Below are 25,965 nucleotides of genomic sequence, written 5' to 3' on the forward strand. Positions count from 1 at the left end.
GCAGATTAATGAGACTGCCCTGGTTTACTTGGCATTTGCCAGAATCCCACCAGGACAATTGTGCCCTCTTTGTTGCTGCAACAATGCAAATACTTCCTCCCCATTTTAGTGCAGCCTTTTGGCATGCTCCTAGAACAATTCATCTTCCACCCCGACTGTGTGGTGGCCGGGCCGGCCACCTAAATCTGGTGACTCAGAGAATTAAACGTTGCGGAACGGGGCGGAGGCATTAAGTGAATCTGAGGCGCACCTGAGACACTGCGAGGTGCCTTGCCGCGCCTTTGCCGCGCCCGGCGTCGTTTATTATCTCTGATGGATGGCATTTCGAACGGTGACAGCTGGCGTGGCGTGGCGTGGCACGGCGGGGCGGGGGAGTGGGGCGACATGTGCATGTGAGGCGAGGCGAGTGGCGTCTGTCTGACCGGGGGCACACCAGGCCACGCCGCCGCGCCACGGGGCACGCACCGGCACGCACGGCTCGCACGCGCTGCAACGCGGAGCTGCGGAGCCACCCTGCCTCTGCCTCTGGCCGTCGGCCGGTTTAGTTTAGACCGGCCGGTTGTTCTGCCGCGGGCAGGGCGAGGCACGGCAGGGCAGGGCAAGCTTGGAATTATTTTTATCGGAGGGCCCCGCCCCGCCACGCCCCGCGCCCCGCTGCCGAGCCGCTAACCCTGGCCGCGGCGAGAGCGGCGCGGACGCGAAGCCGCGAAGCGCCAAGCCAAGCAGCCCTCGCCCCCCACGCCACTCCCCGTCTTGGGGGACAGCAGCGCGGTGGCGGCGCGGTGCAGCGGGGCCCGGGGCGCCGTGCGCCGTGCACTGGCGGCGTACTAGCTTGCACCGGGGCGAGGGCCTGCCGCCGTGCCGCCGTGTCGACCCGCCGCCCCGAGGCGAGGCACTACTCCTACACCTCCACCACAACACGATTCGCGCCGGATAATGGCCGGGGGCCTCTCTTTCTACATTTCGCACGACTATTTTTACCGTGGGGACGACGCGGCGGTGGCTGCGGCCGGGCGGCCTGCCCGCGTGGCCGCGTGGCCGCGCCGTCGGCCGAGCCGCCGAGCCGCTGAACCGCCGAGCCGCCGACAGCTGCGGACTGCGGACGCCGCGAGGTGCGGCGCCTTTTGTCCGCGGCCGCGACGCCCCCTCGACGCGATGCTCGTTGCGCTCGCGGACGGACGGCACGGCCAGGCACGGTGGACATCTGCACTCGTGCAAGTGCACTTACGTGGCCGCCGTGTCGTCGGGGTCGTCGTCGGGGTCGTCGTCGGGGTCGTCGTCGGGGTCGTCGTCGGGGTCGTCCAGGAGGTTGACGGACGCGGGGGCAGCGGGGGCGCCAAGGGCGGGGGTTGGCGGGGGTTGGCGGGGGTTGGCGGGGCCGGCCTCTGACTCAAAGGAAGCGCCGCCACGCGGCAACGGTGTGGCCCTCGGTGTGGCCGGTGGGCCGCTGGCCTGGCAACGCCGCCAGGTTGCGACCCGTGGCCGCCGCCGGCCCCTGGTCCGCGGTCCACCACCTCGCTCGCATCCTGCAAGGCGACGCGGCGACGCGGTGGCCTCGGGCGGCTGCAGCGGGAGCAGCGTCTTTGCGGTGTGGGTCGCCTCGGCCGCCTTGACAGGGCCGAGGGCCGCCGAGAGCCGCCGAGGGCTTCAACGAGCGGGATCGCCGTCTGCTGCTCATGCTGGTCACGTGCCCAGGCGGCCCGGCCCTGCAGGCTGCCAGCAGACTCATTCCGAGAGTCGTTTTCGTCGCTCTGTCTCTCTCGCGCTCGTGGGGCGTCCCGTGTACAGGTGCGAGCGAGACGGCGCGACGGAAACGACTCTCGGAATCAGTCTGCCGCCGGCCAATGGGTTGATTCGCGTTGCGTCCCGCTCCGCGTCGTCCGCGTCCCGGTCGCGCGGACTCCACGTGGACGCGCCTGCCTGCCTGCCTGCCTGCCTGCCTGCCTGCCTTGGCTGTGCGGCTGGGCTGGCGGGGCCCTGCGTGGCCCTGCGCGAAGGGCAACAGGTTCGGGGGCCAGGAGGGCCAGGCCGCGCTGGACGGGGACGGGGCGGGACGGGGTGTGCCGGTGTGCCCTGCCGCCCTTGCCCTACCTCCCGACGCGTCCCCCCTCCCCTCTCCCGTCAGTGCCGCGGCGCCGTCTGCGAAAGGGCCAACGCGGTCTCATTAAATGCGAGCGATAAAATTGAAAGTGACACTTTTCTTGCAACAGCAGGTTGTCTGCGCCGCGGGTCGCTGTGCGAGGGGGAGGGGGAGGGTCAGCGTCGAGGGGGTGGCGCGGCGCCCGCCCCACTAGGTGGCCGACGCGGCCGGGCGGGGCGGGGCGGGGCTGGGCTGGGGCGGCCCGGAGCTGCTCGGCTGTACGCCATTCGATGGGAGAATGTGATTGGTGACCGAATGAGTAGGGCCTGAGCCTTAGCCTCGCACATGGCGAGCGTTTTACTGCGTTGGGGCTCACATGGCGGCCTGCCCTCGCCTCGCCTTGCGTCGCCCGGCCGTCAAGCTGGGTTATAGTCCGCCGCGATCGGCAAGGGCCGCGGCCAGGCAACAACGCCCGGCCCGGACCAGGGCAGAGGACGGCCTTCGTGCAGGCCAGCTTCCACATTTTTCGAGCAGCCCCTAGACTAGAAGTTGCGCGCCTGGTCTCTGTGGGCCTGGGCCACCCACCCAGCAGACTGATTCCGAGAGTCCGTTTCGTCGCTCTGTCTCTCTCGCACCCACACGGGACGCCCCGAGAGTGCGAGCAAGACGGAGCGACGAAAGACGACTCTCGGAACCAGTCTGCTTGCTGCTGCCTCCCCCTCGTCCTCGGCGTGCTGCGTACACAGGGCCTCGCCGTTCCCTGGACCCACCTGCCCCCACCCCCTCCCTGCCGGGCACGCCTCGGCATATTGATTAGTAGCGGACGTGGCCGTTGCAAAAGGTCTGTTGCCTCACGGACTGGGTCCCGGTGCAATGGATGCGGTGCGCGGTCTGCGCGGTGCGGCGCCGTGCCAAAGGACTGTGTCACCGCGCCCGGCCCGCCGAGCAGCCCGGTCGCTCTGTCTCTCTCGCACCCTCACGGAGAGCCCCACGAGTGCGAGAGAGACAGAGCGACGAAACGACTCTTCGCTCGGCAGTGTAGCGGCGCGCGGCGCGCGGCAGCGTCAAGGCACTCATAATGCATAAATGCACTGCGACAGGCGGACAGGCTGGCGTGCAGGCAGCAGACTGGCTCCGAGAGTCGTCGCTCTGTCTCTCTCGCACTCGCGGGGCGTCCCGTGTAGGTGCGAGGGAGACAGAGCGACGAAAGGGACGGGCCCTGCGGGACCGCTCTTCGCTCTCGGCGCTTTGCTTCGCCTTGCTTCGCTTTGGCGGCCGACGTGCGCCTGACAGGAAGGGAAGTGGGTCTGTATCGCTGGCGGGGGCTGGCCCGCCACTCCGCTAGATAGCAACGCACTTGACAGGTCGAATGCACGCCGCCCCGCCCCGCCCCGCCCCGCCCCGCCCCGCCCCGCCGCGACATCGTACAGTACACCGCCCGGAACCGAGACGACTCGCTCGGCCCGCCTGAAGCGCCTGCCGGCCTCCAGGTAGGCAGCCGGTCGGACTCCGCGCGCGCCTGCGTTGCGGGTCTGCCTACCCGCAGTTCGTCGGGCTGAATCCTGGATCGACTCGCCCCTGTCGAGCTACTCCGCCGCCTGCACTCTTCGCTCTGTCTCTCTCGCACTCGTGGATCATGACGCATGGGTGTGAGAGGGGCAGAGCGTGGCGCGGCCGTGCTGCCCCCCATCTAGAGAAAGACTAGTATTGGCGTAGCGGAGGAGGCGCGGCGGTGTTGGCAAGCCGACAATATACGCGTCGAAAAGTGTGACAGAGTTATAGCACGTGTCTGAGTGTGTGTGAGTGCGTGTTGAGGTGGGGACAGGATTGGCCAGACGTAATTAGCTTTTTCTCTCTCTCGCTCTCTTTCTCCTCGCGATATAAATTGTCTATCTCGTTCTTTTCCTGGCGCCTCGGCTCAGGCCGGGCACTGCTTTGGAACGCACTTGGTGAACGCACCCGGCGATAAGGCCCGGCCGGGCGTATTGGAAGCAGATTGTTCTTTATCGGGGACACGCGTGTGATAAGGCGAGGCTAGCGGGCTTGCTTGGAGATTAGTGCGTTTGGACAGAAGGCGTTCCTAGCGCCCTGGCTTAGTGTCTGAGGCGTTCCTCGCGCCCTGGCTCAGTGTCTGAGGCGTTCCTCGCGCCCTGGCTCAGTGTCTGAGGCGTTCCTCACGCCCTGGCTTAGTGTCTGAGGCGTTCCTCGCGCCCTGGCTTAGTGTCCGAGGCGTTCCTCGCGCGTCTTGCCGATTAATATTAAGCAGGCTGGAGGTGTGCGGCGAGGCAGAGTCGGGCCGGGCCAGGCCGGGTGGGCTCGCATTTGCATGAAGTGACGCCATGCCGCGGTGCCGCGCCACTGTAACGAGCACACCGCGTCGTTAGAATTTTTCTCAGGTTGGCACGCGTTGCTTTTGGCCCCAAATCGGACGCGGTCTTAATGTTTCGCGGTCCGTCCGGTTCTTCTGCCGGTTTTCGTTTTGTTGGAATCTTAAACCAAAGTCGGCTGTTTTCTTCGTTTTGTCTCGGTGTTGTTTTTCTTTGTTGTGCTGGGTGTTCTTTTTCTTTTCCTCGCTGTGTGTGTGGCAGGTAGGTCTGCCTGGCAGACGGGGGCGTGGCTGCCTGCCCCTCAGCCTGCCCGCCTGGCTGTCATTCCTCGCAGCAAAAGCTGAAGCGGGCTGAAGGCGAAACAAGGCTGATAAATGTGAAGGGGCCGCGCTTCCGGCGCTGGCCGCGAGATGGCGCTGCGCTGCCGTGCTGCCTCGCTGCGGCCGTGCCCGCCGTGCCCCGTGCCCCGGGCGTGGGGTAGCGGCGGCGGGGCTGGCGCTGTCGTCGCTACCCCACCCCCACGGCCGCTTGGGGGTGGGAAGCGGAGCGGTGGTGGTGGGGGTGACCGAGTCTTGCGCCGAGTCCATGTACTGCTGGGGGGTAGCGTGTTCATACTAGGCCAAGTCAAAGGACTTTGAAAAGTTGAGTTCCCAAGTTTGCATTCCCTGCCCTTCCCCCCGCCGCCCCGACACTTGACAGCCCGACTGCAACAATGCGCCGCCACGTCTCGCTCAACAGTTGACGACCGCCTTCCTTCGCCGTTGCCAACTTCCGAACAAAACGAGGAGCTTGCATATGGGTTTCGCTGATTGGACTGTGCTCCATTTTCGCGACATTCCGTTCCAGAGGTCGAAGGGATGCCCGAATCTGAGCGAGAGGGTTGCCGATCTGGAAGTGAGGGTCTTCTGCCGCCGCCTTTCGAGTGTCATCTCGAGGGGCGTGCATCCTCGTTGCCAACTTTGGAACCTTAGCTTCCGGCTGCTGCTGGCTTGCGTGTCGATACCAGGTGTCTGTGGAGTCTGCGGTCGCTCTGTCTCTCTCGCACTCGTCCCCTGTCGGTGCGAGAGAGACAGCGACGGAATGAGTCTGCCCGCTCAGACAGATCAGGTCGCCAAACAACAGCTCGCGACTCCTCTGCGGCCTCGTCTGGCCGCTCGTCGCTCTGGCCCGCTCTTCGCGACTCGGGGACTTGAAGTTTGTGTTGGGGACTTTGGAAGTCGACCAACTTAGAGCGGCGCTCCGAGGAAAGAGAGATGGCTGCGATACACCGTCTCGTCTCGGCGATACTCCCGGCGTGCGTGCGTGCCGAGAGCGGCCGAGAGGTGGAGGCCGCCCCAGGCCGCCCCAGGCCGCCCGCACCAACGCGGTGGACACCGTGGGCACACCGGGACCCTTGCGCTGGGGGTGGCCGCCAGTGGCCGCAGCCAGCTTGGCCGCAGCGGCGCGGTGAAGGCGTCGGGCTGCATCGTGAATGCCCTCCCCGTGCACGGCGTGCGGTTCGTCTATCTCTCACAGCGTTAGCAACGCCGAAGTGCGGGGGTGGCGGGTAGCAGCGTAGCAACAGTGGGGTGGGTGCCGTGGCCCACGGTGCTGGGTGGCTGGTTCAGGGATGGCGCTGGTGCGGACCAGGGACCAGGGACCAGGGGATGCCAAGGCGGCCTTGAAACGACCGAGGAGGGTGGGGGTGGGGGAGGCCTGGCGGCCCGGCAGCCCCGACGGCCCGGCACCAATGGGAGAGGGAGCTCGCGGGGGCAGGGCCGGCAGGGCGGCGGCAGCAGCGTTGCCACATCGGCCGGGCACACAGCGTCGTGGGCTCAAGAGAGGCTCCGCCGCACTCGGCCCAGCGCACTCTGGCCTGGTCCACCCCGGCCCCCGCCCCGCGGCCCCCGAGCCCCCCTCCGCGGAGCAGGGCGAGCAGGGTCGTGGCCTGGCGGAGCGCCTGGCGGGTAGGCAACCCGCAGACAGCCGTGTGCTGCGGCGCTCCGGTTGCCTAGCGCGCGGGCGCTCGCCGTGGAGGCTTGCCCTTGCCGCTGCTGGTCCATGGGCTGGCTGCAGGGCTGGCTGCCTGAAGGGCTGGCTGCCTGAAGGGCTGGCTGCCTGAAGGGCTGGCTGCCTGAAGGGCTGGCTGCCTGAAGGGCTGGCTGCCTGAAGGGCTGGCTGCCTGAAGGGCTGGCTGCCTGAAGGGCTGGCTGCCTGAAGGGCTGGCTGCCTGAAGGGCTGGCTGCCTGAAGGGCTGGCTGCCTGAAGGGCTGGCTGCCTGAAGGGCTGGCTGCCTGAAGGGCTGGCTGGCTGAAGGGCTGGCTGGCTGAAGGGCTGGCTGGCTGAAGGGCTGGCTGGCTGAAGGGCTGGCTGGCTGAAGGGCTGGCTGGCTGAAGGGCTGGCTGCCCGAAGGGCTGGCTGCCTGAAGGGCTGGCTGCCTGAAGGGCTGGCTGCGCTAACCGGCCTGCCGGCGTGTCGTCCCAGAGGTACCGCCTGCCCCCTCGCTGCCTGCATGCTGCCTGCATGCAGCCTGGCCTGGCCGGGCCCTACTCCACGCCTGTTGGTAGACTACGGCCGCAGGTGTGAAGTGGGCCGGGGGGTAGGGCAGCGCGGCAGCGCCCGGGCAAAGGGGGCGGAAGGGGGGGGGTCGACCCGCTGTGAGGCTGAAGCCGACCCCCGCACACTTCCAGGGGAGGGGGGGGGGGCGCAGCGCAGCCGGGAAGGGACGGCATTGATTTTCCATTCGGCGCGGACCACCTCTGGACACCCTCCCCCCGCCCCTCCCCCGCCGCTCTCTATGCCCGTCTCTCTCCCCGGCCTCAAGAATATACTCTGCGGATCCGTGTGAAGGGGGTTGGCACGGCTGGGATGCCCCTCGCCGTCGTAAACACAGCCGTATACCCGCCCGGGCCGCGAGTGGTGCGCGCTGCAGCCCGCCCCGCCCCGCCCCGCCCCGATGGAGGCCTCGATGGAGGCGGCCCTTCCACCCGTCTCTTGCAACTTTACGACCCCCCCTTCCTTTTTGCTCCTCTCAGACTCCGGGGTCTGAAGATGAGGCGATTGGCCAGACGGCGACGGTGGCTCGACCTGGCGGCGGCACGGCACGGCGCTCGGGATATCCTCCTCCGTGGATATCATTATGGCGCGTGACAGACGACTCGTGGGGCCCGCTGCCCTGCTCCGTCCACTCCGCCCACTCCGTCTTTGTCAGCACCGCGGTGGCGGCACGGAGCGCGAGAGAACGAAAACGAGAGAGAGAGAGAGAGAGAGAGAGAGAGAGAGAGAGAGAGAGAGAGAGAGAGAGAGAGAGAGAGAGAGAGAGAGAGAGCGCGAGCGAGCGAGCGAGAAGGGGGAGGTTAATCTGACGGTCTTTTGAGCCCGTCCTGCCGCGTGGCCGACTCTGTCGCCGCCGTGCCAAATGTGCTCGTCTTGGGGGGCGGGGCCGCCAGGGCGTGGGGCTCTAGTCCGGCTTTTCGAATGTCGGCTCAAGGGGTGATCACACTCGTCCGGCTCGGCTCCCCCCCCCCCCCCCCCCCAACATTAGAGCGGGATGAGCGATCGGCCGCGGTCCACGCCACTGGTCCGCCGGGCCGGCCTGCGGGTGCCTGCGGGCCATCTGCATTGCAAATGCCGTGAACGGCGAGTGTCCGCGGCGCGGCGTGTCTCTGTCGGTGTAGTGCGCTGCCGCCGGTGCCCCTCGCTTGTTTTCGTCCCTTCTTTTTGCCCCCCCCCCCCCCCCTTCCGGTCATATCGCCAGAGTATCGCGCTGTTTTTCTTTTGCTGGCGCTTTGTTGTGATGTCGTTTGTTTTGTCGGTGTGCATTTGCGCGCCGGCTGCAATCTGGACTGTACTTCCTATTGCTTTTGTCGTGCTGCTGCTGCTCTGCCTGCTCTGCCTGCTCCGCCTGCTCTGCGCTGATGCGTGCGGAGCGCAAAGCGGCGCGCGTTTGCCATTGAGGCGGGGCGCGGCGGCCGCTGAATGAATGAGGCGTTTGTTTCGCCTGATTTTGATTAGTCGGAAACCGATCCGGAGCGCGGCACAGTGGGCCAGAAGACCGGTGCAGGCGGCCAAAACTCTAGACGCGTTTTGAGCTCCAGCGACGCTAAATGGGACTCGAACCGAACGTGTGACCCCACCAATCAAGGGGTCCCCAACCGAGCCGGCGAGCGTACACTGACTTAAAGTCAAAACTGACTTTTTTGACTTTTTTGTGACTTTTTGATTGTTTTTTGACTTTTTTGTGACTTTTTTTAGTATCTTTTCTGACTTTTTGCGATTGTTTTGCCTTGGAACTATTTTCACTTTCACACGTTTTAATGACTTTTTGACTTTTAAATGACTTTTTGACCTTTAAATGACTTTTTTGACTTAAAAGGTTACTTTTCCACCAGCGTTCATTGAAATTTGGCATTTTTAAAGGCTGTTTCGTGACTTTTTGGATACTTTATAGTGGTTTTTCTGTTACTTTTTGACTTTTGTGACTTTTTGACTTTTGTGACTTTTTGACTTTTTTGACTTTTAGTGACTTTTTTAATGACATTTTCACCCGTGTACACCGATTTTCGCCGGTTGGGGACCCCTTGCCACCAATGGATTCCTCGTTCGGAGAGCAATCCATTGGTGGGGTAACACGTTCGATTCGAGTCCCATTTAGCGTCGCTGCAGCTCGAAACGCGTCTAGAGTTTTGGCCGCCTCCACCGGTCTTCTGGCCCACTGTGCGCGGCTTTGCTCCGGGAAAAGGGGAGGGGGGAATGAATCGGGGCCATCCTCGCTCTGTGGGTCGCGATCCGTTTTTCACGGAATGCAGCACACAGAGAGGCATCGGAACGCACCGTGCCGTGCGTGCGCGCCGTGTTGCACGCCGCACTCGTCTCTCTCGCTCGCGGGGCGCCGCACGCGAGTGCGACGGAGACTGTTTGAGCAGTGGGGCGAACGAGCAATCCCCGCGCGCTCTGCAGCGCACAGTGGGCCAGAAGACCGGTGGAGGCGGTCGAAATCCCGGACGGGTTTTGAGCTCCAAAGTCGCCAAATGAGACTCGAACCTAACGTGTGACCCCACCAATGGATTGCTCTCCGCACGAGGAATCCATTGGTGGGGTCACACGTTCGGTTCGAGGCCTATTTAGCGATTTTGGAGCTCAAAACGCGTCTGGAGTTTTGGCCCCCTGCGCCAGTCGACTGGCCCACTGCGCAGCGCACTGCAGCGCTGGAATTGGCCCTGGAACTGTCAGTAGGGATGTAAAGGCCGGTAATATTACCGGTAAAGAACGGTATAATACGGTAAAATACCGTATTTTACGGAGACCCCGGTAAAATTGGTATTTTTCGGTAATTTTGAAATATTGACTTATTTGAACTTCTTTAGCTTCCATACGATTAGACAGGACGTACGGACTGAAAATAGCGCTTCTTTTGAACTCTTGGTTTGTATCTGCCCCTCGTGCCACCCCGTGTACGTGTAAGACGTCTAGCCACTTAAAATTAATGTGAAGTTAATGTTCTCTTCTTTTGCAAAACTTGTGGAAATCAAAATCCATTTACGCGAACCAAATCTCCGAAAGGCAAATCGAAAACCTTTCTTTGTTGCCAAGGTTCATATAATTTTAACTAACTTAAAATTGAAAAGAGGTAAATCTAGGGGTAGATATTTGTTAGAAATTTGAGCTGAAAAGTGTAATGAACATTGGTATGGTTGTTGGACACCCTGCAGCCTTTAAGGAAAAAAGTTTCTTCATGGAATTGAGACAACTTACTTGGATTACGAGAAAAACGGCGCCCGTTTTGTTAATTCTTAAGTATATTTGGGCTGTTAACTTTGCTGCTCTACGCATTTCTTAATCCAGCCCAGTAGGAATAAGTGAAAAGCAGTCAGATTCAAAATTAATTTGGGAGGGTCTAGTGGGAGAATAGTTCATATTTTTGACCCACAGGGTCTTTCGTCCTTGTCTATTTCAAATATGCGACATTGTCCTTGAGTCATGATGGTTTGCAACCATGTTTGGAACGATGCGGCCGATAATTAATGATACACCCTCACCCAAATGAACCTCTTTTCCCCCTATTTCACAAGAAGAACCACAGTTACTTCTTTAAGTCAAGAAAAATCAATTTTACCCAATTTTACCGTATAATACGGTAAAATACCGTATTTTACCGTAATTTACGTAACTTTGAATCTTACCGGTATTTTTGCATCCCTAACTGTCAGGCAGCTGCGGTCGCGGCGCCGGAGCACTGTATCTCTGGAAGCCAGGGACGCCCGGGCCGACCGTGGGGGGGGGGGGGGGGGGGGTAGTTAAAGTGGCGTGGCTAATCTTTGCGTCGCCGGCGCGCCGAGGGGGTGTGGGCGTGCCTGCAGCGAGGCCTGCAGCGAGGCCTGCAGCGCCACGGTGCAGCCTCTGTTCTCCCTGCACCCCGTTGTGTGGCCCCGAGAGAAAGGGGTGGGGGAAGTCATTTCTTTGAGTTAATTTTTTTTTCAAGCAGACCTTTTTATCACAACTCCCGCACAGAAAGGACAAGACATTCGAAGGTGTCAGCTCGTTTCTTTTCAGAGAGGAACCTGGGAGTGTTGTGTCCCGGAAACGGGGCGAGCAAGTCGCGCTGAAGAACTTTGAGCGCCAAGGAGGAAAGGAGGGGGGAGGGGCTGTTTGTCGAGTTTCAGATTGGCTTCCTGACCATCGGTGTTTGGTGCGTGGCCGTTGGAACGGCCGTGGTCCAAGCAGCTGCCTGTCAGCCTGGAAGACCACCAGGAAGGCAGAAGTGGAAAAGGGTATCCGAAAGCCGCGGGCGAGGCACAGCTCGGCCAGGTGCCACCAAGTCGTTCAGTCGGTGCCGATTGGCCGGGACGACGTCGTGTGCAACAAGTTCAGCCTCACCGCGACGGCAAATTTTTTTTCTTTTTTTTTTCCGGTGGAGAGGTGTCGAGTTAAATAGAATAAATAATGTCCTGGCGGTGCTGGTCCTGCGCTATAAAAAAAAAAGAGCGGCCGATGAAAAAGGACACGAGCGGGCAAGGGGTTGTAGGTGGAAGTAGTAGCGGCAAAAAGTGGACACGGTGCGGGGGGGGGGGGGGGGGCTGTGGGGCGGCGGGGCCGTCGGCAGCACTAGTAGGGGGGCGGCCCGGCTGCCCCGGCTGGCTGGTGAGGGCGGCTAGGGCTGCGCTGGCGCGGTGCGCACTGCGGCCCGAGTCGGGCCCGACCGCCAGTGCGCTAGCGGTGTGGCGGTGCCGCCGCTCTGCCAGTCCGCTCGCGAGCGCCATGGAGGGTGGAGCACCGCGCGCCGACGCGCCCTCGGCTCGGAGTCCAGCGCCCCCTGCCAACCAGCAGCCCGTGCAGCACACCAACGTCGGCAACGACCGCCAGGAACGAAGTAAGGACGAGGCGCCGCGCCGGACGAGCTGGCCGAGGACTTGCCGCGCCGCACGGCAGCTTGGAGGAGGCCGCGGCCGTGGTGTCGGAATGGGGTCTATGGGGTGGCCGTCGTGGCGCTGGCGGGGACTCCAGGATGTGGCGCTTCTTGGAGGCGCGCGCGCTGCTGGCGCTGCTGCAGTGCCCCTTCCAGTGGTGGCTGCGGCCGAGACTAGTGTCCTCTGCAGTGGGCTCTGCATCGCGACGGTCACGTCCTCCAGCGGGACGCGGGGGGCAGGCTGCTGCAGCTGCCTCAGCTGCCGCCCGCACTCCGAGGCCCCTGCCTTTTCGAGACGTGTGCTGACCACGTGACCGCGTGACGGGGCGCGGGCCAGCACCCACCCCCTCGCCACAGCCACCCCGCGACCTGCCTTACCTGCCTCCCTGCATCCGAGAATGAGACGGCACCGAGAACGGACTCGAAACGGCGGTGCTTTCTTTTGCCCTGCGGTTCGCCATACGGCCGGGGAGCAGTGTGCGAGAGAGACGGCGGCGGCCCGTCCAGTGCGAGAGCGACGTCCGCCTATCGAGTTTGACGGCGTTCCGCCGGTGCAGCGCCTGCCAATAGGCTTCGCAGGCTCTCTGTTTAATTGTTGGGGGCGGTGTACACACTGTGCACTCCAGCGAGGATGGGCCCTTTGTTGTTTTCTCTGAGACTCCCTCTCACTCGCTCCCCCGGGCTTCGCGCTTCGCGGCGGGTCGTGCGAGGCCTGCCTTTCGTCCCGGCCACCGCGGCCGTAGGCCGCAGAGCCCTGTAAACGCCCCCCCCCCCCCTCTGTGCTAATCTGACCTTTGATAGGAGCCTCTATTAAGGGCTTCCCCTGGAGCCGCCTCGCCGCGCCTCGCCTCGCTGCTGCATTGTGGGCTGGCGGGGGCGTCCTGCCTGGCGTAAGGCATGGCTTCATGCCGCTCCCCGCCGCCTCAAAGGAGTCCGTGTGGAAGCTGCACGGAGGCCGCTCGAGCCGCCCCAGCCGCTCGGTCGCTTTGAAGTCCTTTGCCGCCAAGGCGCGCCAAGGCGCCGAGCGAACCGCATAGCATAGCAAGCCGACAAAGTGGTTGCGACTGCGTAGCCATGGCGTAGCATGGCGTAGCATGGCATAGCGCTACGGAGTCTGGCCGGGCTGGATTCCAGGTTTTGCGGCCTGGATGGCTGCCTGCCTGGCTGCCTGGCTGGCTGGCTGCCTGGCTGCCTGCCTGGCTGCCTGGCTGCCTGCTTGCCTGGCTGCTGCCTGGCTGCCTGCTTGCCTGGCTGGCTGCCTTGCTGCCTGCTTGCCTGGCTGGCTGCCTTGCTGCCTGCTTGCCTGGCTGGCTGCCTGGCTGCCTGCTTGCCTGGCTGGCTGCCTTGCTGCCTGCTTGCCTGGTGGCTGCCTTGCTGCCTGCTGCCTGGCTGGCTGCCTGGCTGCCTGCTTGCCTGGCTGGCTGCCTGCCTGCCTGCCTGGCTGCCTGCCTGGCTGCCTGCCTGCGTGGCTGGCTGCGTGGCTGGCTGCGTGCACGCTTGCGGGGGTGGGGGAGCGAGGGGGTGGTTAACTCGGCTCTCTGGCCTGGGCTCAACTGGAACGTCGGCCCTCTCGAAAAAAAAATATCCTGGAATGAGAGAGCTGGGCCGGGGTGGCGCGCCATGGCGGGGCGGGGCGGGGCGTTTAGAGGAACTGGAGCCAGCAAGCGAGCCAAGCCGGGCAGCCTGGCAGCGGACTCCCGCCCGCCAGTCGTTATACTCTCTGCTCACGTCGCCGACTGCACCCCCTGCCCCCTCCCCCTTTTCCGGCGGGAAGACATCTATAGAAATTTCGTTCTACGCGCCAGAACTTTGACGGCCGCCATGATTTCTGGTTTGCTGGCGAAAATGGGCGGAAGCCCTGGTGCAAATGGGAATGGACTGCCGGCCGGCCTCGGTGGAGAGGGAGGCCGACGTCGAACGCGGCGACGCGGCACCGCGCGGCACCCGGCAGACGGACCTGTCTCTCTCGCACTCATGGGGCGTCCCGTTCAGGTGCGACAGAGACGGCGACGGAAACGACTCCGAGCGGGGCACAGTGGGCCAGAAGACCGGTGGAGGCGGCCGAAACTCGAGACGCGTTTTGAGCTCCAGAGTCGCTAAACAGGACTCGAACCGAACGTGTGACCTCACCAATGGATTCCTCGTTCGGAGAGCAATCCATTGGTGGGGTCACACGTTCGGTTCGAGTCCTGTTAAGCGACTTTGGAGCTCAAAACGCGTCTCGAGTTTTGGCCGCCTCCACCGGTCTTCTGGCCCACTGTGCGGGACTGGCGCAGTTGCTTTCCCGCTGATACTAATTCCATGTGCCCCCCCCCCTTTCTCTTTTCTCTCCGACGACGACGCTCGCCACTCGTGTCTTTTGTTTTGGGTCGCGCTGGGCGGCTCGGGTCGCGCGGGGAGCAAGCATCCACCTTCCTGGGGGCCCAGCCCGGCCCGCCGTCTCGGGACCGTCTCGGCCGCCTCGGGGCCGCGGCCAGCCCGGGGGGCTGAAGGGTGGGGGCGGCTTTTGACGCAAAAAGGAATGAATGCGACAAGAGCAAGAAGGCAAGGCGCCCCATGGGGCCCCGGAGCACAGTGGGCCAGAAGACCGGTGGAGGCGGCCAAAACTCTAGACGCGGTTTCAGCTCCAGAGTCGCTGAATGTGCCTCGAACCGAACATGTGACCCCACCAATGGATTGCTCTCTCGACGAGGAATCCATTGGTGGGGTCACATGTTCGGTTCGAGGCCTTTTTGGCGACTCTGGAGCTCAAACCGCGTCTAGAGTTTTGGCCGCCTCCACCGGTCTTCTGGCCCACTGTGCGGAGCCCTAGCTTCTTCCTGCTGGACCGGCCGACGGCGTCCTGGGGCGCGGCGCCGGTCGCTGCAGGCTGATTCCGAACGCACGCTCTGTCTCTCTCGCACCCGTACAGGACGCCCCGTGCACTCATGAGTGCGAGAGAGACGCAGGGTGTGTTCGGAACGAGCCTGCTGGTTGGGGAAAAAGAGGGCGAAATGGACCGGGCGTGTTGCGCTGGGTCGCCGCGCCGTGCCACGCAGGGCCGAGGCTGCGACCACCGCGGCTCGCCAAACACGCACCACCGCATCGGCAAAGACAGGGGCCCATGTTTGCGCGGTGTCCACTCGGAGTGTCCTGCTGTGCGGGCGGGAGTGTTCTCCGGCCGACGAGGTTCTCTCGCAACCTGTGCCGCGCCCCGCCCCGCCCGTCCACCTGAGCGAAAAAGAGCCACGAAAGAGGGCGGTGGCGGTGGCGGGAATGGAGTTGAGAGGAGCGGACGGCCGAAGCGGCCCGAGGGGATTGCAGGCGGCAGGGCTGAAGCTGAAGCCTGAAGCCGAACTCGGTACGGCACTGCCCGCCGGGCTCGCCGGGCAGCGCGGAGAGGTCCAGGACTAGACTGCCGGCAACTGTCCCGGGGGAGGTTTCCCGCAGTGCGCTGGCTGGCCTGGCTGGCTGGTGCTGGCTGGCTGGGCTGTGCGCTGGCTGGCTGGCCTGGCTGGCGGCTGGCTGGCCTGGCTGGCTGGCCTGGCGGCTGGCCTGGGCTGGCTGGCGGTGGCTGGCTGGCCTGGCTGGCTGGCTGGCCTGGCTGGCTGGCTGGCTGGCCTGGCTGGCTGGCTGGCTGGCTGGCTGGCTGGCCGTGGCTGGCTGGCTGGCTGGCTGGCTGGCCTGGCTGGCTGGCTGGCCTGGCTGGCTGGCTGGCCTGGCTGGCTGGCTGGCTGGCTGGCCTGGCCTGGCTGGCTGGCTGCCTGGCTGGCTGCGCCTGGCTGGCTGGCTGGCCTGGCTGGCTGCGGCTGGCTGGGGCGGCTGGCTGGCTGGCCTGGCTGGCTGGCCTGGCTGGCGGTCGTTGGCCGTGCTGGTGGCGCCCCAGTAGTGGTCGTCCGTGGTCGTCGCTCTGGTGCCCGGGGACGCCGTCATGGTCGTCCGGGTCGTGCCACGACCTCGCCCGTTCAATAGCAGAGTCGCCCCGCTGGTGCGCTGGTCCGCTACCCCCTTCGGCCAGCCAGGCTCTTGATTCCCGTCTCGCCCCATATCATCCCCCTCCCCCCGCCTTCCGATGGATTCTGGTTCGGTGACCACAGAAGCGGGGCAAGGGGGCGCCACCGGTCGGGCGCTCGGCCGAAGAGTGTATCTTTTTATCTTTTAGAAGCTGTGGCCAACACTGTGGCAAAAAGCTACGGAAAATTCTGTAAACAGCTTGTGGTAATTCTCCGTAGCCCCCTTATCAATATTTTCCGTAGGCTGTTACATTATTTTCCGTAGGACCGCACAGTATTCTCCGTAGGACCTTACAGTGATCTCCGTAGGACTATACAGTCTTCCAGGTCCTACGGAGAAGACTGTGCGGACTTACAGAGAATACTGTGCGGCCCTACGGAGAATACTGTAAGAGCCTACGGAGAATATTGATAAGAGGGCTACGGAGAATCCTGGCAAAAAAATTAACAGAATTTTCCGTACCTTTTTACCACAGTGAAGCGCACGGCCGAAAAAAGTAATTTTTCTTTCAAAGCGGTTGCCGGTCTCTGTCGTGGCGCCCTGCCTCGTCCTGTGGCTGCCGTGCTGGCTCGGCGCTAGCGCCACGCTTTCGGGATTTGCCCGAGGTTTACCGTCCCCTCCGTTCCACGAAGGGTGAGGTCGTCGGTGCACTCTGAAAACCCTTTCAAACAACTTTAGCCCCTGCCCAGGGGGGAAGAGCAGCTTGCCATGACATAGAATATTTTAAAGAAAACCTTTGGTAACTTTCGTACGGTCCTTTTTTTTAAATGACAAACTCAATAGTTTGCTCTTGCTGCCTCTGACTACTCCGTCAGGTTTCGAGCGTGTGCCCCCTCCCCTTCTCCCCCGGGCGCTATTTGCGGTTCGCCACTGTTTGGCGCTTGTCGCACTCCGGGTTTGTCCACTGGGTTGCCCCCTCGGTCGTTCCCCCCGGGGTGGCGGGGGTGCTGGGGCGGCGCGGCGTGGCGGGGGTGGGGTGGCGCGGCGTTGCGTGGGGCGGCGTGGCGGCGCGCGGCGTTGCGTGGCGGGCGCGGCGGGCGTGGCGTGGGGCGGGGCGCGCGTGGCGTGGCGTGGCGGGGGTGGCGCGGCGTTTGGGGGGCGGGTGGCGTGGCGTGGCGCGGCGTGGCGTGGCGTGGGCGGGGTGGCGTGGCGCGGCGGGGGGGCGTGCGCGGGGGGCGTGGCGTGGCGTGGCAGTGCCCTGCCGGATCGAAGCGACGGCGCGGCTCGCGGGCTTAAAGGCGTACGCCCTTTCCCTTGCGCCCCCGAGGCCCGAGGCGCCGAGTCCGGGCCGAGGCCGCGCCGCCAAGTTGGCGCCCTTTTGATGTGCAAACTAACACGGCATGCGCACGCAGCGCGTGTAGCGCGCAGGGAGCCCTGCTCCTTTGAAAATGAGGGAATGAAAATGTGTGGAATGGCGCGCGGAGGGTTTCAACGTGCAGTAGAGCTCTTAAAAGCCCGGACCGCGGGTACCCGGGTTGCCCGGGTGAGACCCGGGTTCGCGGGTAGACGCGGGTTCGCGGGTAGACGCGGGTTCGCGGGTAGACGCGGGTTCGCGGGTAGACGCGGGTTCGCCGGTAGACCCGGGTACCCGGGTGTGCGGGTAAACCTGTGGGCGCCACCAGTAGTACGCTCCAGTGGGCCGTATTGCCTACTGCCAGGGCGGTGGATCCACACTCTAAATGTTCTACAGTGAAGATTCTCCATATTATGGTGAAAATGTTCCATATTATGGTGGTGCAGCTGACTTCGTAACATACCATTGAGAATTCACTGTACCTTATGGAGATTTTGACGGATTTCGTTGGTATTATGGAGAAAATCTCCACTATATTATGTTGGTGCAGTCTTTCACCGTAAGACATTTACTGTGCAAGGCTCCGGGTAAACCCGGGTCCACGAGTTTACCCGCATACGCGGGTACCCGGGTCTACCCGCGGACCCAGTCCAACCCGGGCGGGCGGGTAACTGGGTAACCCGGGTACCCGCGCAAAAGTCAGAGCCCTAACGTGCAGACCGTCTTGTTTTGATGTTACTGTCCCCGCTAACCGTCCGTTTCTCTCTGTGTTGCAGGTAAGTTTCTACCTGTTTGTGCACACGACAGTGGTGGCTGCAGCGCCGTTTGGTAACGTTTCGACTTCTCTTCGGTGTAGTGAGATACCGTGGGACCCTTGACGTCTCAGGAAGCGGCTTACACTGTAAAAAAATTCCGTACTTTTGTACGGAAATGGTACAGAAAAATATTGTACGGAGGTACGGAGAAAAGTACTTGCTCCATATGAACCCATGTAAATGGGTACGGAAAAAAAAAGTACGGAACGTTCCGTAGTTGGCAAGTACGGACGGTCCAGGCAAATTATTGACTAGACATGTTCCGTACTTTTTCCGTACTTTTTTTCTCACAGTGTATGGTGCTGCCACCCAGGCTCGGACTGGCCCGCAAAAGGCCCCCGATCATCATTATGTTTTTACCCTTCATAACCAACTTTGTGAGGCTACCGCTCCCAAACTAGTTGCGGTCAATAGCCTTCCCGATACAGGGAACGAAAGAGTAGGGTCTTAAGAATGCTAGGGCGTCGAGGGAAGCCTTTTACGGCAACTAGATTGGACACAGTGGCCGCCCAGAGTCAGCAAAATCAGCAAATTTCCGTGATTCGACCACTTTTTGACCAACTTGGTCGGAAATTCGTTGCGGTCAAAGCCAAAATCGTTGTGGTCAACGTCTTCCCGATACAGGGCATGAAAGAGTAGGGTCTGAAGAATACTAGGACGTCGAGGGAGGCCGTTGTCCGCAATTAGATCGGACGCAGTGGCCGCCCAAAATCAGCGAAAACGGCTACTTTCGTCCCATATATGCTAGGACTCTTTGACCAGCTTTGTGACGTTACTGGTCCCAAACCCGAAAGGCCCCGGCAGATTTTTCTGCCTGTCTGCCCTGGCCAGTCCGAGCCTGCTCCCACCTGCGCTGGCCTTCGGCTGCCTCGGGGTTCCCCGCGAGTCCTCGCTCCTCGTCCAGCTCGTCGACGGCGTCCTCGTCGTCCGGAGGGACACGTGTTGCGCGGACCCTGCCCCGCCTGTTGTGTGCCGCTGCCGCGCTCATTTGGTGGCGCGTGAACCAAAAGCCGCTCCGCGGGCGGGGGGGAGTCTTTTTCTTGGGCGCGCGAGGTTGAGGGCAGGCGCGACGCGCGGGTCGATAAGTACAGCCATCAGTATGCACAGCGCCGGCCCGCGGTCGTTCGCCTCTGCCTTGCAGAGAGACAGAGAGAGCGAGAGAGAGAGAGAGAAGAGAAGAGAAAGAGAAAGAGAAAGAGAGAGAGAGATAGAGAGAGAAAGAGAACGAGACAGAGAAAGAGAGAGAGAGAGAGAGAGAGAAAGAGAAAGAGGAAGAGAAAGAGAAAGAGAAAGAGAAAGAGAAAGAGAAAGAGAAAGAGAAAGAGAGAAACAATGAGAGAGAGCTTGGCGCTCTAAAGTTTGGACCCTGGACCAGTTTGGCGAGGCGATGTGTGCTGCGCGCTACCGCCCGCGCCACGACACACACACTGCTAAGGGGTCATCCAGAAAAGTACGTCCGCAACTCGAAGGGGGAGGGGGAGGTGGACACGCGGACGTGGCGGACGTGAGGGGGAGGGGGGGGTCCGAGGTGGTTCGGACGTCCTACTTTTATACGAAGAAAATTAAGAAAAATTAGACGATTTGCGCCGTCTTTACGCGCGGCGCCGATGTCGCGGCGACGAAACGGAACGTAGTCATATTTATTTTATTTTCTGAATAACGCAGAAGCGGCTTAACACGCTTTTCTATCAGTTTACCCCCAAAAAAAGCGCTTTATTTTGAAATTTGGAATACTTTGGCCAAAATGGACGTCCAAAGGGGGGAGGGGTGGGTCGCCGAAGCGGCGTTATCGGGACAGGGGGGGAGGGGGTCAAAATTACCGAAAAAGTGCGGACGTACTTTATGGATGGCCCCTAATGGCCTGCTTGGCGTCCGCCATGTGCGTTTGTTTGTTTGGTTGGAATCGCAGGTGCGCTAATCCCTGGCAGTGGGGGTTGGAGGGCGTTGGGTGTTGCCGCTATCTTCCCGCGCGCGCGGTCGATAGCGCCGGCGGGTTGCGCAAGGAGCGGCGGGCGGAGCGGCGCGTGCCGTTCAAGACAATCTCGACCGCGTGCGTGCGCGTGCCCCGGCGTGCCCGCTCTGTCTCGCTCGCGCTCGTGGGGCGTCGCGCCGCGTCGCGCCGCAGGGGTGCGAGAGAGAGAGCGCGTTCGGCCTGCTTTGGTAGTGGCGGCGGCAGGCCAGGAAAAGAGGAAAAAACGAAACAAAATAAAAGTAAGGCTGGCGTGTTGGTGGAGCTGCCCGCCGGCCACGACCTTCTTGCAATCAGGGCCGCATGAAACTGCCCGCCGGGGGCGTGCCGGGGGCGTGCCGGGGCGTGCCGTGGTCGTTCCGGGGGCGTTCCGGGTGCGTTCCGGGGGCGTTCCGGGGGCGTTTCCGGGGGCGTTCCGGGGGCGTGCCGGCCGGGGGCGTGCCGGCCGGGGGCGTGCCGGCCGGGGGCGTGCCGGCCGGGGGCGTGCCCGCCGGGGCGTGCCGGCCGGGGCGTGCCGGCCGGGGGCGTGCCGGCCTGGGCGTGCCGGCCGGGGGCGTGCCGGCCGGGGGCGTGCCGGCCGGGGCGTGCCGGCCGGGGCGTGCCGGCCGGGGGCGTGCCGGCCGGGGGCGTGCCGGCCGGGGGCTTGCCGGCCGGGGGCGTGCCGGCCGGGGCGTGCCGGCCGGGTTGCGGCGGCGGGGTGCGGCGGCCTGTATTTGGGTGGTGGCGCGCCGTGGAGGGCCGGGATCGAAAGTGTACAGTGTACGGGTTTTGTCGAGGCACATACTCTCGTACGCGACACGCGCGTGCGTGTGCGGTGGCGTTTGCAGTGGCGTGCGCACTGCACTGGCGCAGGGCGGCGAGGCGGCGGAGGGCTGTCCCTTTTTGTTTTTGTTTGCGTGATAACACCCCCCTGCCCCCTGCTGGCGAAGTGGCTCTCCGTCACACCACCTGTAAAGCACGGGCGCAGGCGTTGCCCCGGTGTCCCCGAGCCGCGAGTTTCGTCGCCACCCTTCCGCCCCGCCGTGGAGGCCCCGCCCGGCCCGGCCCCGAGGGAGTGAGGGGCCCCGCCCGCCCCGCCCCCGCCGCCCCGATCTGCTCGTCCCTCGCCCCGCTGGCCCCGCCGCGGTGCCGCGGCCAGCCCGACCAGCCAGCGCCGGCCGGGCTGGCTAACTGTTGAGCGTGTTCCTGTTGGATGCGTGACGCTGGCAATTCAGGAGGTTAAAATTGGACCGGTGCGATTGAATGGGCTCTTGTTGTTGTTGTTGTTGTTGTTGTTGTGGTGGCGTCCCGGCCGTCCTCCGCGACGTGCTGCACCGCACAGCTATTCCGCTCTCTCTCTCTTTCCTCTCTCTCTCTCTCTCTCTCTCTCTCTCTCTCTCCTCTATCTCTCTCTCCTCTCTCTCGCGCTCTCTCGCTCTCTCTCTCGCTCTCTCTCTCGCTCTCTCTCGCTCCTCCTCGCTCTCTCTCTCGCTCTCTCTCTCGCTCTCTCTCTCCGCTCTCTCTCTCGCTCTCCTCTCTCTCTCTCTCGCGCTCTCTCTCTCTCGCTCTCTTCGCTCTCTCTCTCGCTCTCTCCCTCTCTCTCTCGTCTGTCTCCGCTTCGCTCTCTCTCTCTCTCTCTCTCTCTCTCATCTCTCGTCTCTCTCTCTCTCCTCTCTCTCTCTCTCTCTCTCTCTCTCGCTCTCTCGCTCGCCCCCACAGAGCGCCCCGTGCGTGCGAGCGAGACAGAGACAGCGACGGCTAGCGACGGCGGGCGTGCGGAGTGCGGTAGTCCGGGCCCCGGCCTGGCCCCGACCGCGGAAGGCGGGCCGGAGGGGAGCGCCTTGCAGCACGGCGATGCCCGCCCGCCCGACAGGGGTGCCGGCGGGCTGCCTACCCGCCGGGCTGTTGGCCGCTGGCTGCTGCTCTGGCTGGACGGGCCGTGGAGTGGAGGGCACGGCCTACGGCTGCTGCTGCTGCCCAGGCGCGGTTTAGGGGGCCTCCGACAGGAGGGGCGGTTGTGTATATTTTGCCTACCTACAGGGGCATGTGATGCTGGTTGCCTACTATCAGGCGTTTAGGGGATCTCACAGGGGGGGAATCGCCGCTTCGCCCCCCCCCTTAAACCGCGCCTGCTGCTGCCACTGTGCTTTATCCGCGATGGGCATAGGGATGGTGTTTCTGTTTTGTCGGGTTTTTTGGGACTTCCCTTTCCCCCCCGGGTTTTCCGTTTGCCCCCTCTCCCTCTCTCTCCTCTCTCTCTCTCTCTCTCTCTCTCTCTCTCTCTCTCTCTCTCTCTCTCCCCTCCTCTCTCTCTCTTTTCTGCTCTCTTCTCTCTCTCTGTCTCTCTCTCTCTCTCTCTCTCTCTCTCTCTCTCTCTCTCGACCTTGGGTCGATGTGCGAGCGGTTTGCAACGAGGAGGTGACCTCCCCAAGGGTGACCCAGTGCGACTTATGACCGGGGCGCCCCAGTGCGAACCCCGGGTCTGGGTGGGCGGCGGCCCCCTCCTCCGGGCGTGGCAGTGTGCCGCCGGCCGGGTCGTCTTATCGCGGCGAATCGAACAAGCGTCGAGGTATCGATTGGAGCGCAGTGCCCGCCGTGGCGTGACCACCCCACCGCCCGGCCCGGCCCGGCCTAGACTCGTGTCGCCGAGCCTGGCGGTCATGTCCTCTAGGCTCGGTGGGACTCGCGGCGTTTTGGCGCGGCTTGCGGCCACTTCCTCCGCCCGCCCGGCCCGGCCGTGGTCGAGCACGCCATGCACACCGGGGTCGCGCGGCCACTACACTGTAGCGGTCGCATCCCCCGGACTTTGGTTGTCACTCGCACGGCGTGAAGGCTGTGGTTCGTTACGGCCGGTTCCGCTGAGGGTGCTGCGGGCGAGGCGCTGCACAGTGGGTCAGAAGACCGGTGGAGGCGGCCAAAACTCTAGACGCGTTTTGAGCTCCGGAGTCGCTAAATGGGACTCGAACCGGACGTGTGACCCCACCGATGGATTGCTCTCCGAACGAGGAATCCATTGGTGAGGTCACACGTTCGGTTTGAGTTCCGTTTACCGAGTCTGCAGCTCAAAACGCGTCTTGAATTTTGGTCGCGCCCACCGGTCTTCTGGCCCACTGTGCGCTGAAGGCCTGGCCGGCGTCGAGGAAGCTCTGCGTGCGGCGCAATGCGGCGCCGCCTCCGCACTTCGACGTGCCATATTTTCCTGGGGCGGTGGCGTGTTAATGAGGATAGTTGGCTTGCAAACACGGCTCCCTTCGCTGGCTTGTCGCGGCACACGCGAGAACATATGCCGCCCGGCCGCAGCGCAGGTAGGCGAGGCAGCGATCGTTACCTCACGTTTCTATCCCTGGCCGAGAGAGAGAGAGAGAGAGAGAGAGAGAGAGAGAGAGGAGAGAGAGAGAGAGAGAGAGAGCGAGAGAGAGAGAGGAGAGAGAGGAGAGAGGAGGAGGGGGGAGGGGGAGGGAGAGAGAGGAGAGGAGGGGGAGAGGGGGCGGGGAGAGAGGGAGGGGGGGAGAGAGAGAGGGAGAGAGCGAGAGGAGGAGAGGGAGAGGGAGAGAGAGAGAGGAGGGAGGGGAGAGGGAGGAGAGAGGGAGGAGAGGAGGGGGAGAGGGGGCGAGAGAGAAGGCCCCAATGGACCCAGCGCCGCTTTGAGGCTGGCCCTGCTCTGCTCGGCCAAGAGAGCTGGCCGCTTCTTCTTTACAAACCACTCCGAAATCACTGTTTCATTTTTTTACCCGAGGCTTTGTCTTTGATTTTGATGATGTCGGGGACCAAAGCATGTTTCCACGAAAAGATAAAATCCTTTTCGGAAACAGTTTCATCTGGATGGCCTGCGTGGAACCGCGCGCCGCGTGATTCCGAAGAGTGCCTTCTCGGCGTCGCTCGAGGCGATGATTTTTTCCCCTCTTTTCTTTTCTCTCTTTTTCCTCCTTTCTCCTTCTCTCTCTCTCCTCTCTCTCTCTCTCTCTCCCCCCTTCTCTCTCTCTCCCCCCCCTCTCTCTCTCTCTCTCTCTCTCTCTCTCTCTCTCTCTCTCTCTCCCCCCCTCTCTCTCTCACAGGGCGTAGCGGCCGCGCGCGGCGTGATTCCAAAGAGTGCCTTCTTCTCGGCGTCGCTCGAGGCGGGTGATGTGCCTCTCTCTCTCGCACTCACGGGGCGTGGCGGCCGCGCGACGAAAGCACCCTTCGGGATGAGGCTGGTGCGCGTAAAGGCGGAAACGGCACTGCGGCGAGGCGGGGCGCTGAGTCTGCGGCGGGCTGCGTCGCTCCGTCTCTCTGGCGCGGCGCCCCGTGCGGGTGCGAGAGAGACGGAGCGACGTTTGGACTCGGCCTGCCGGGTAACGCGGCGGGCCAACATCCAACCTTCTGCGTGTATTTACCCTGTGTGCGTGGCGCGGCCGTGCGGCCGGGGCGAGGCCGCTGTGTAAAGTTTGGCGCGGTGGTGAGCCTGTTGGAGCCGCCAGTCGCCGCCGCGGTGGGTCCCTTTTCCTCTTTGTCCCTTTCCTTTTCCCCCTCCCCCTGCCTCTCGATTCATCGCCCTCCCTTTAGACCGCCTTCGCATTATAGATGAGAGTTGCACAGTGATGCATTACTATTCATGTCGTCCCGGGGGCCCGGGGGGCTGCGAGGCTGCGAGGGGCGCGCCGGCGGGGGGAAGGGGGCGGGCGTCCCGATACACCGCGCCCCAATCAAGGAGGGGGCTGCCGACACCCCGCGGCCCAACGGCCCGACGCACAGGCTGCCTTGAAGGCTGCCCGCCCGCACAGTGGGCCAGAAGACCGGTGGAGGCGGCCAAAACTCCAGACGCGTTTTGAGCTCTAGAGTCGCTCGACAGGACTCGAACCGAACGTGTGACCCCACCAATGGATTCCTCGTTCGGAGAGAAATCCATCGTTGGGGTCACACGCTCGGTTCGAGGCCCATTTAGCGACTCTGGAGCTCAAAACGCGTCCGGAGTTTTGGCCGCCTCCACCGGTCTTCTGGCCCACTGTGACCCGCCCGGCACAGGAGGGTGGTTTCGTCGCTCTGTCTTTGTCGCACTCGTGGGGCTCTCCGGAAGGGCGTGAGAGAAACGGAGCGACAAACCAGCTGGACGGTCGGCCGTGGCGGTTCTGATTCATGTGGCGCTCTTTCTTGCCTCCCCGGGATCGCCCTCGCCCTCCTCCTCCTTGTTTCCAATTAAGGCCCTGAGTGGCTTCCCCGGGCGGCCGGCCTGGCCGGCGTGGCTGGCGGGGCGCCCCCCGCTAACTGGATCACCTTCTCGTCGCACGCCACAGTCCGGGGGGCTGCGGTCGTGTGTGTGCGTGTGTGGCTGTGTGTGTGTGTGTGTGTCTGGTGGGCCCGGGCCTGTTGTCAATCTGTTCGCCGCGATTGCGGCCCGGTGCTGCTCGTGGCGGTTGCGCCGTGGACGGTTGCTCACGTGGGTGGGCCGGGAGGGGCGGGTCCGGGTTCGGGGTGGTCGAGCCGAGCCGAGCCGCCGTCTGGGGAGCCACTCGGCGCTGCGCCCAGCGGCCCAGCGTGAAGCGGGGCTCTGGGGCTGCAGGGGCTGCGTGTCCGCAGGGGGCTGTGTGTTTTTCAGTCTCATAATGCCCCCCGAATGGCTGCCAACGGCTCCGAATGGCTTTGGGAAAGCATGGCAGAGCACTCTGCTCATTTCCGCGCGTTGCTGCTCATCTCCGTCCCTTTCCGGCCGCTTCGCCCCCCCCCCTTTCCCCCTCCTCCCCTCCCGCTCCGGTCCAGGCGGTCCGTGCCCCACCCCCCGCCCGCCACCCACTCGGCCAAGGCGGGCTGCTGCCGCTGCCTCCGCTGTGCCGCGCTGCAGGGGCACCAGGGGCACGGAGGGCACGGGCACGGCACCGCGGGCATACTGGGTAGGCCGAGGGGAAGGCCGAGGGGAAGGCCGAGGGGAAGGCCGAGGGGAAGGCCGAGGGGAAGGCCGAGGGGAAGGCCGAGGGGAAGGCCGGGGGGAAGGCCGGGGGGAAGGCCGAGGGGAAGGCCGAGGGGAAGGCCGAGGGGAAGGCCGAGGGGAAGGCCGAGGGGAAGGCCGAGGGGAAGGCCGGGGGAAGGCCGAAGGGCCCGTGAAGGCCGAGGGGAAGGCCGAGGGGAAGGCCGAGGGCGGCCGGGGGAAGGC

At 63.6% G+C, this 25,965-nt stretch overlaps 1 protein-coding gene across 7 annotated transcripts in view; it reads left to right on the forward strand.

Annotated features, from left to right (window-relative positions):
* LOC117647567 (serine/threonine-protein phosphatase 2B catalytic subunit 3-like) overlaps positions 1-25,965 on the forward strand; it is a 40,797-nt gene that overhangs the window by 1,466 nt on the left and 13,366 nt on the right. For 6 of the 7 annotated variants that reach the window (XM_034389373.1, XM_034389375.1, XM_034389377.1 and 3 more), the window contains exon 1: positions 11,628-11,755. The exons of the other annotated variant lie outside the window; for it this stretch is intronic. In XM_034389373.1, coding sequence (XP_034245264.1) covers positions 11,644-11,755 — 112 coding nt within the window. In that variant the 5' untranslated portion in view covers positions 11,628-11,643. Of the gene's footprint in view, positions 1-11,627; positions 11,756-25,965 lie in introns of those variants that run through there. 7 annotated transcript variants of the gene reach the window in all.

This window comes from Thrips palmi, unplaced genomic scaffold, assembly GCF_012932325.1.
Source record: "Thrips palmi isolate BJ-2018 unplaced genomic scaffold, TpBJ-2018v1 HiC_scaffold_2, whole genome shotgun sequence".
In the NCBI taxonomy this organism is placed as follows: Eukaryota; Metazoa; Arthropoda; class Insecta; order Thysanoptera; family Thripidae; genus Thrips; species Thrips palmi.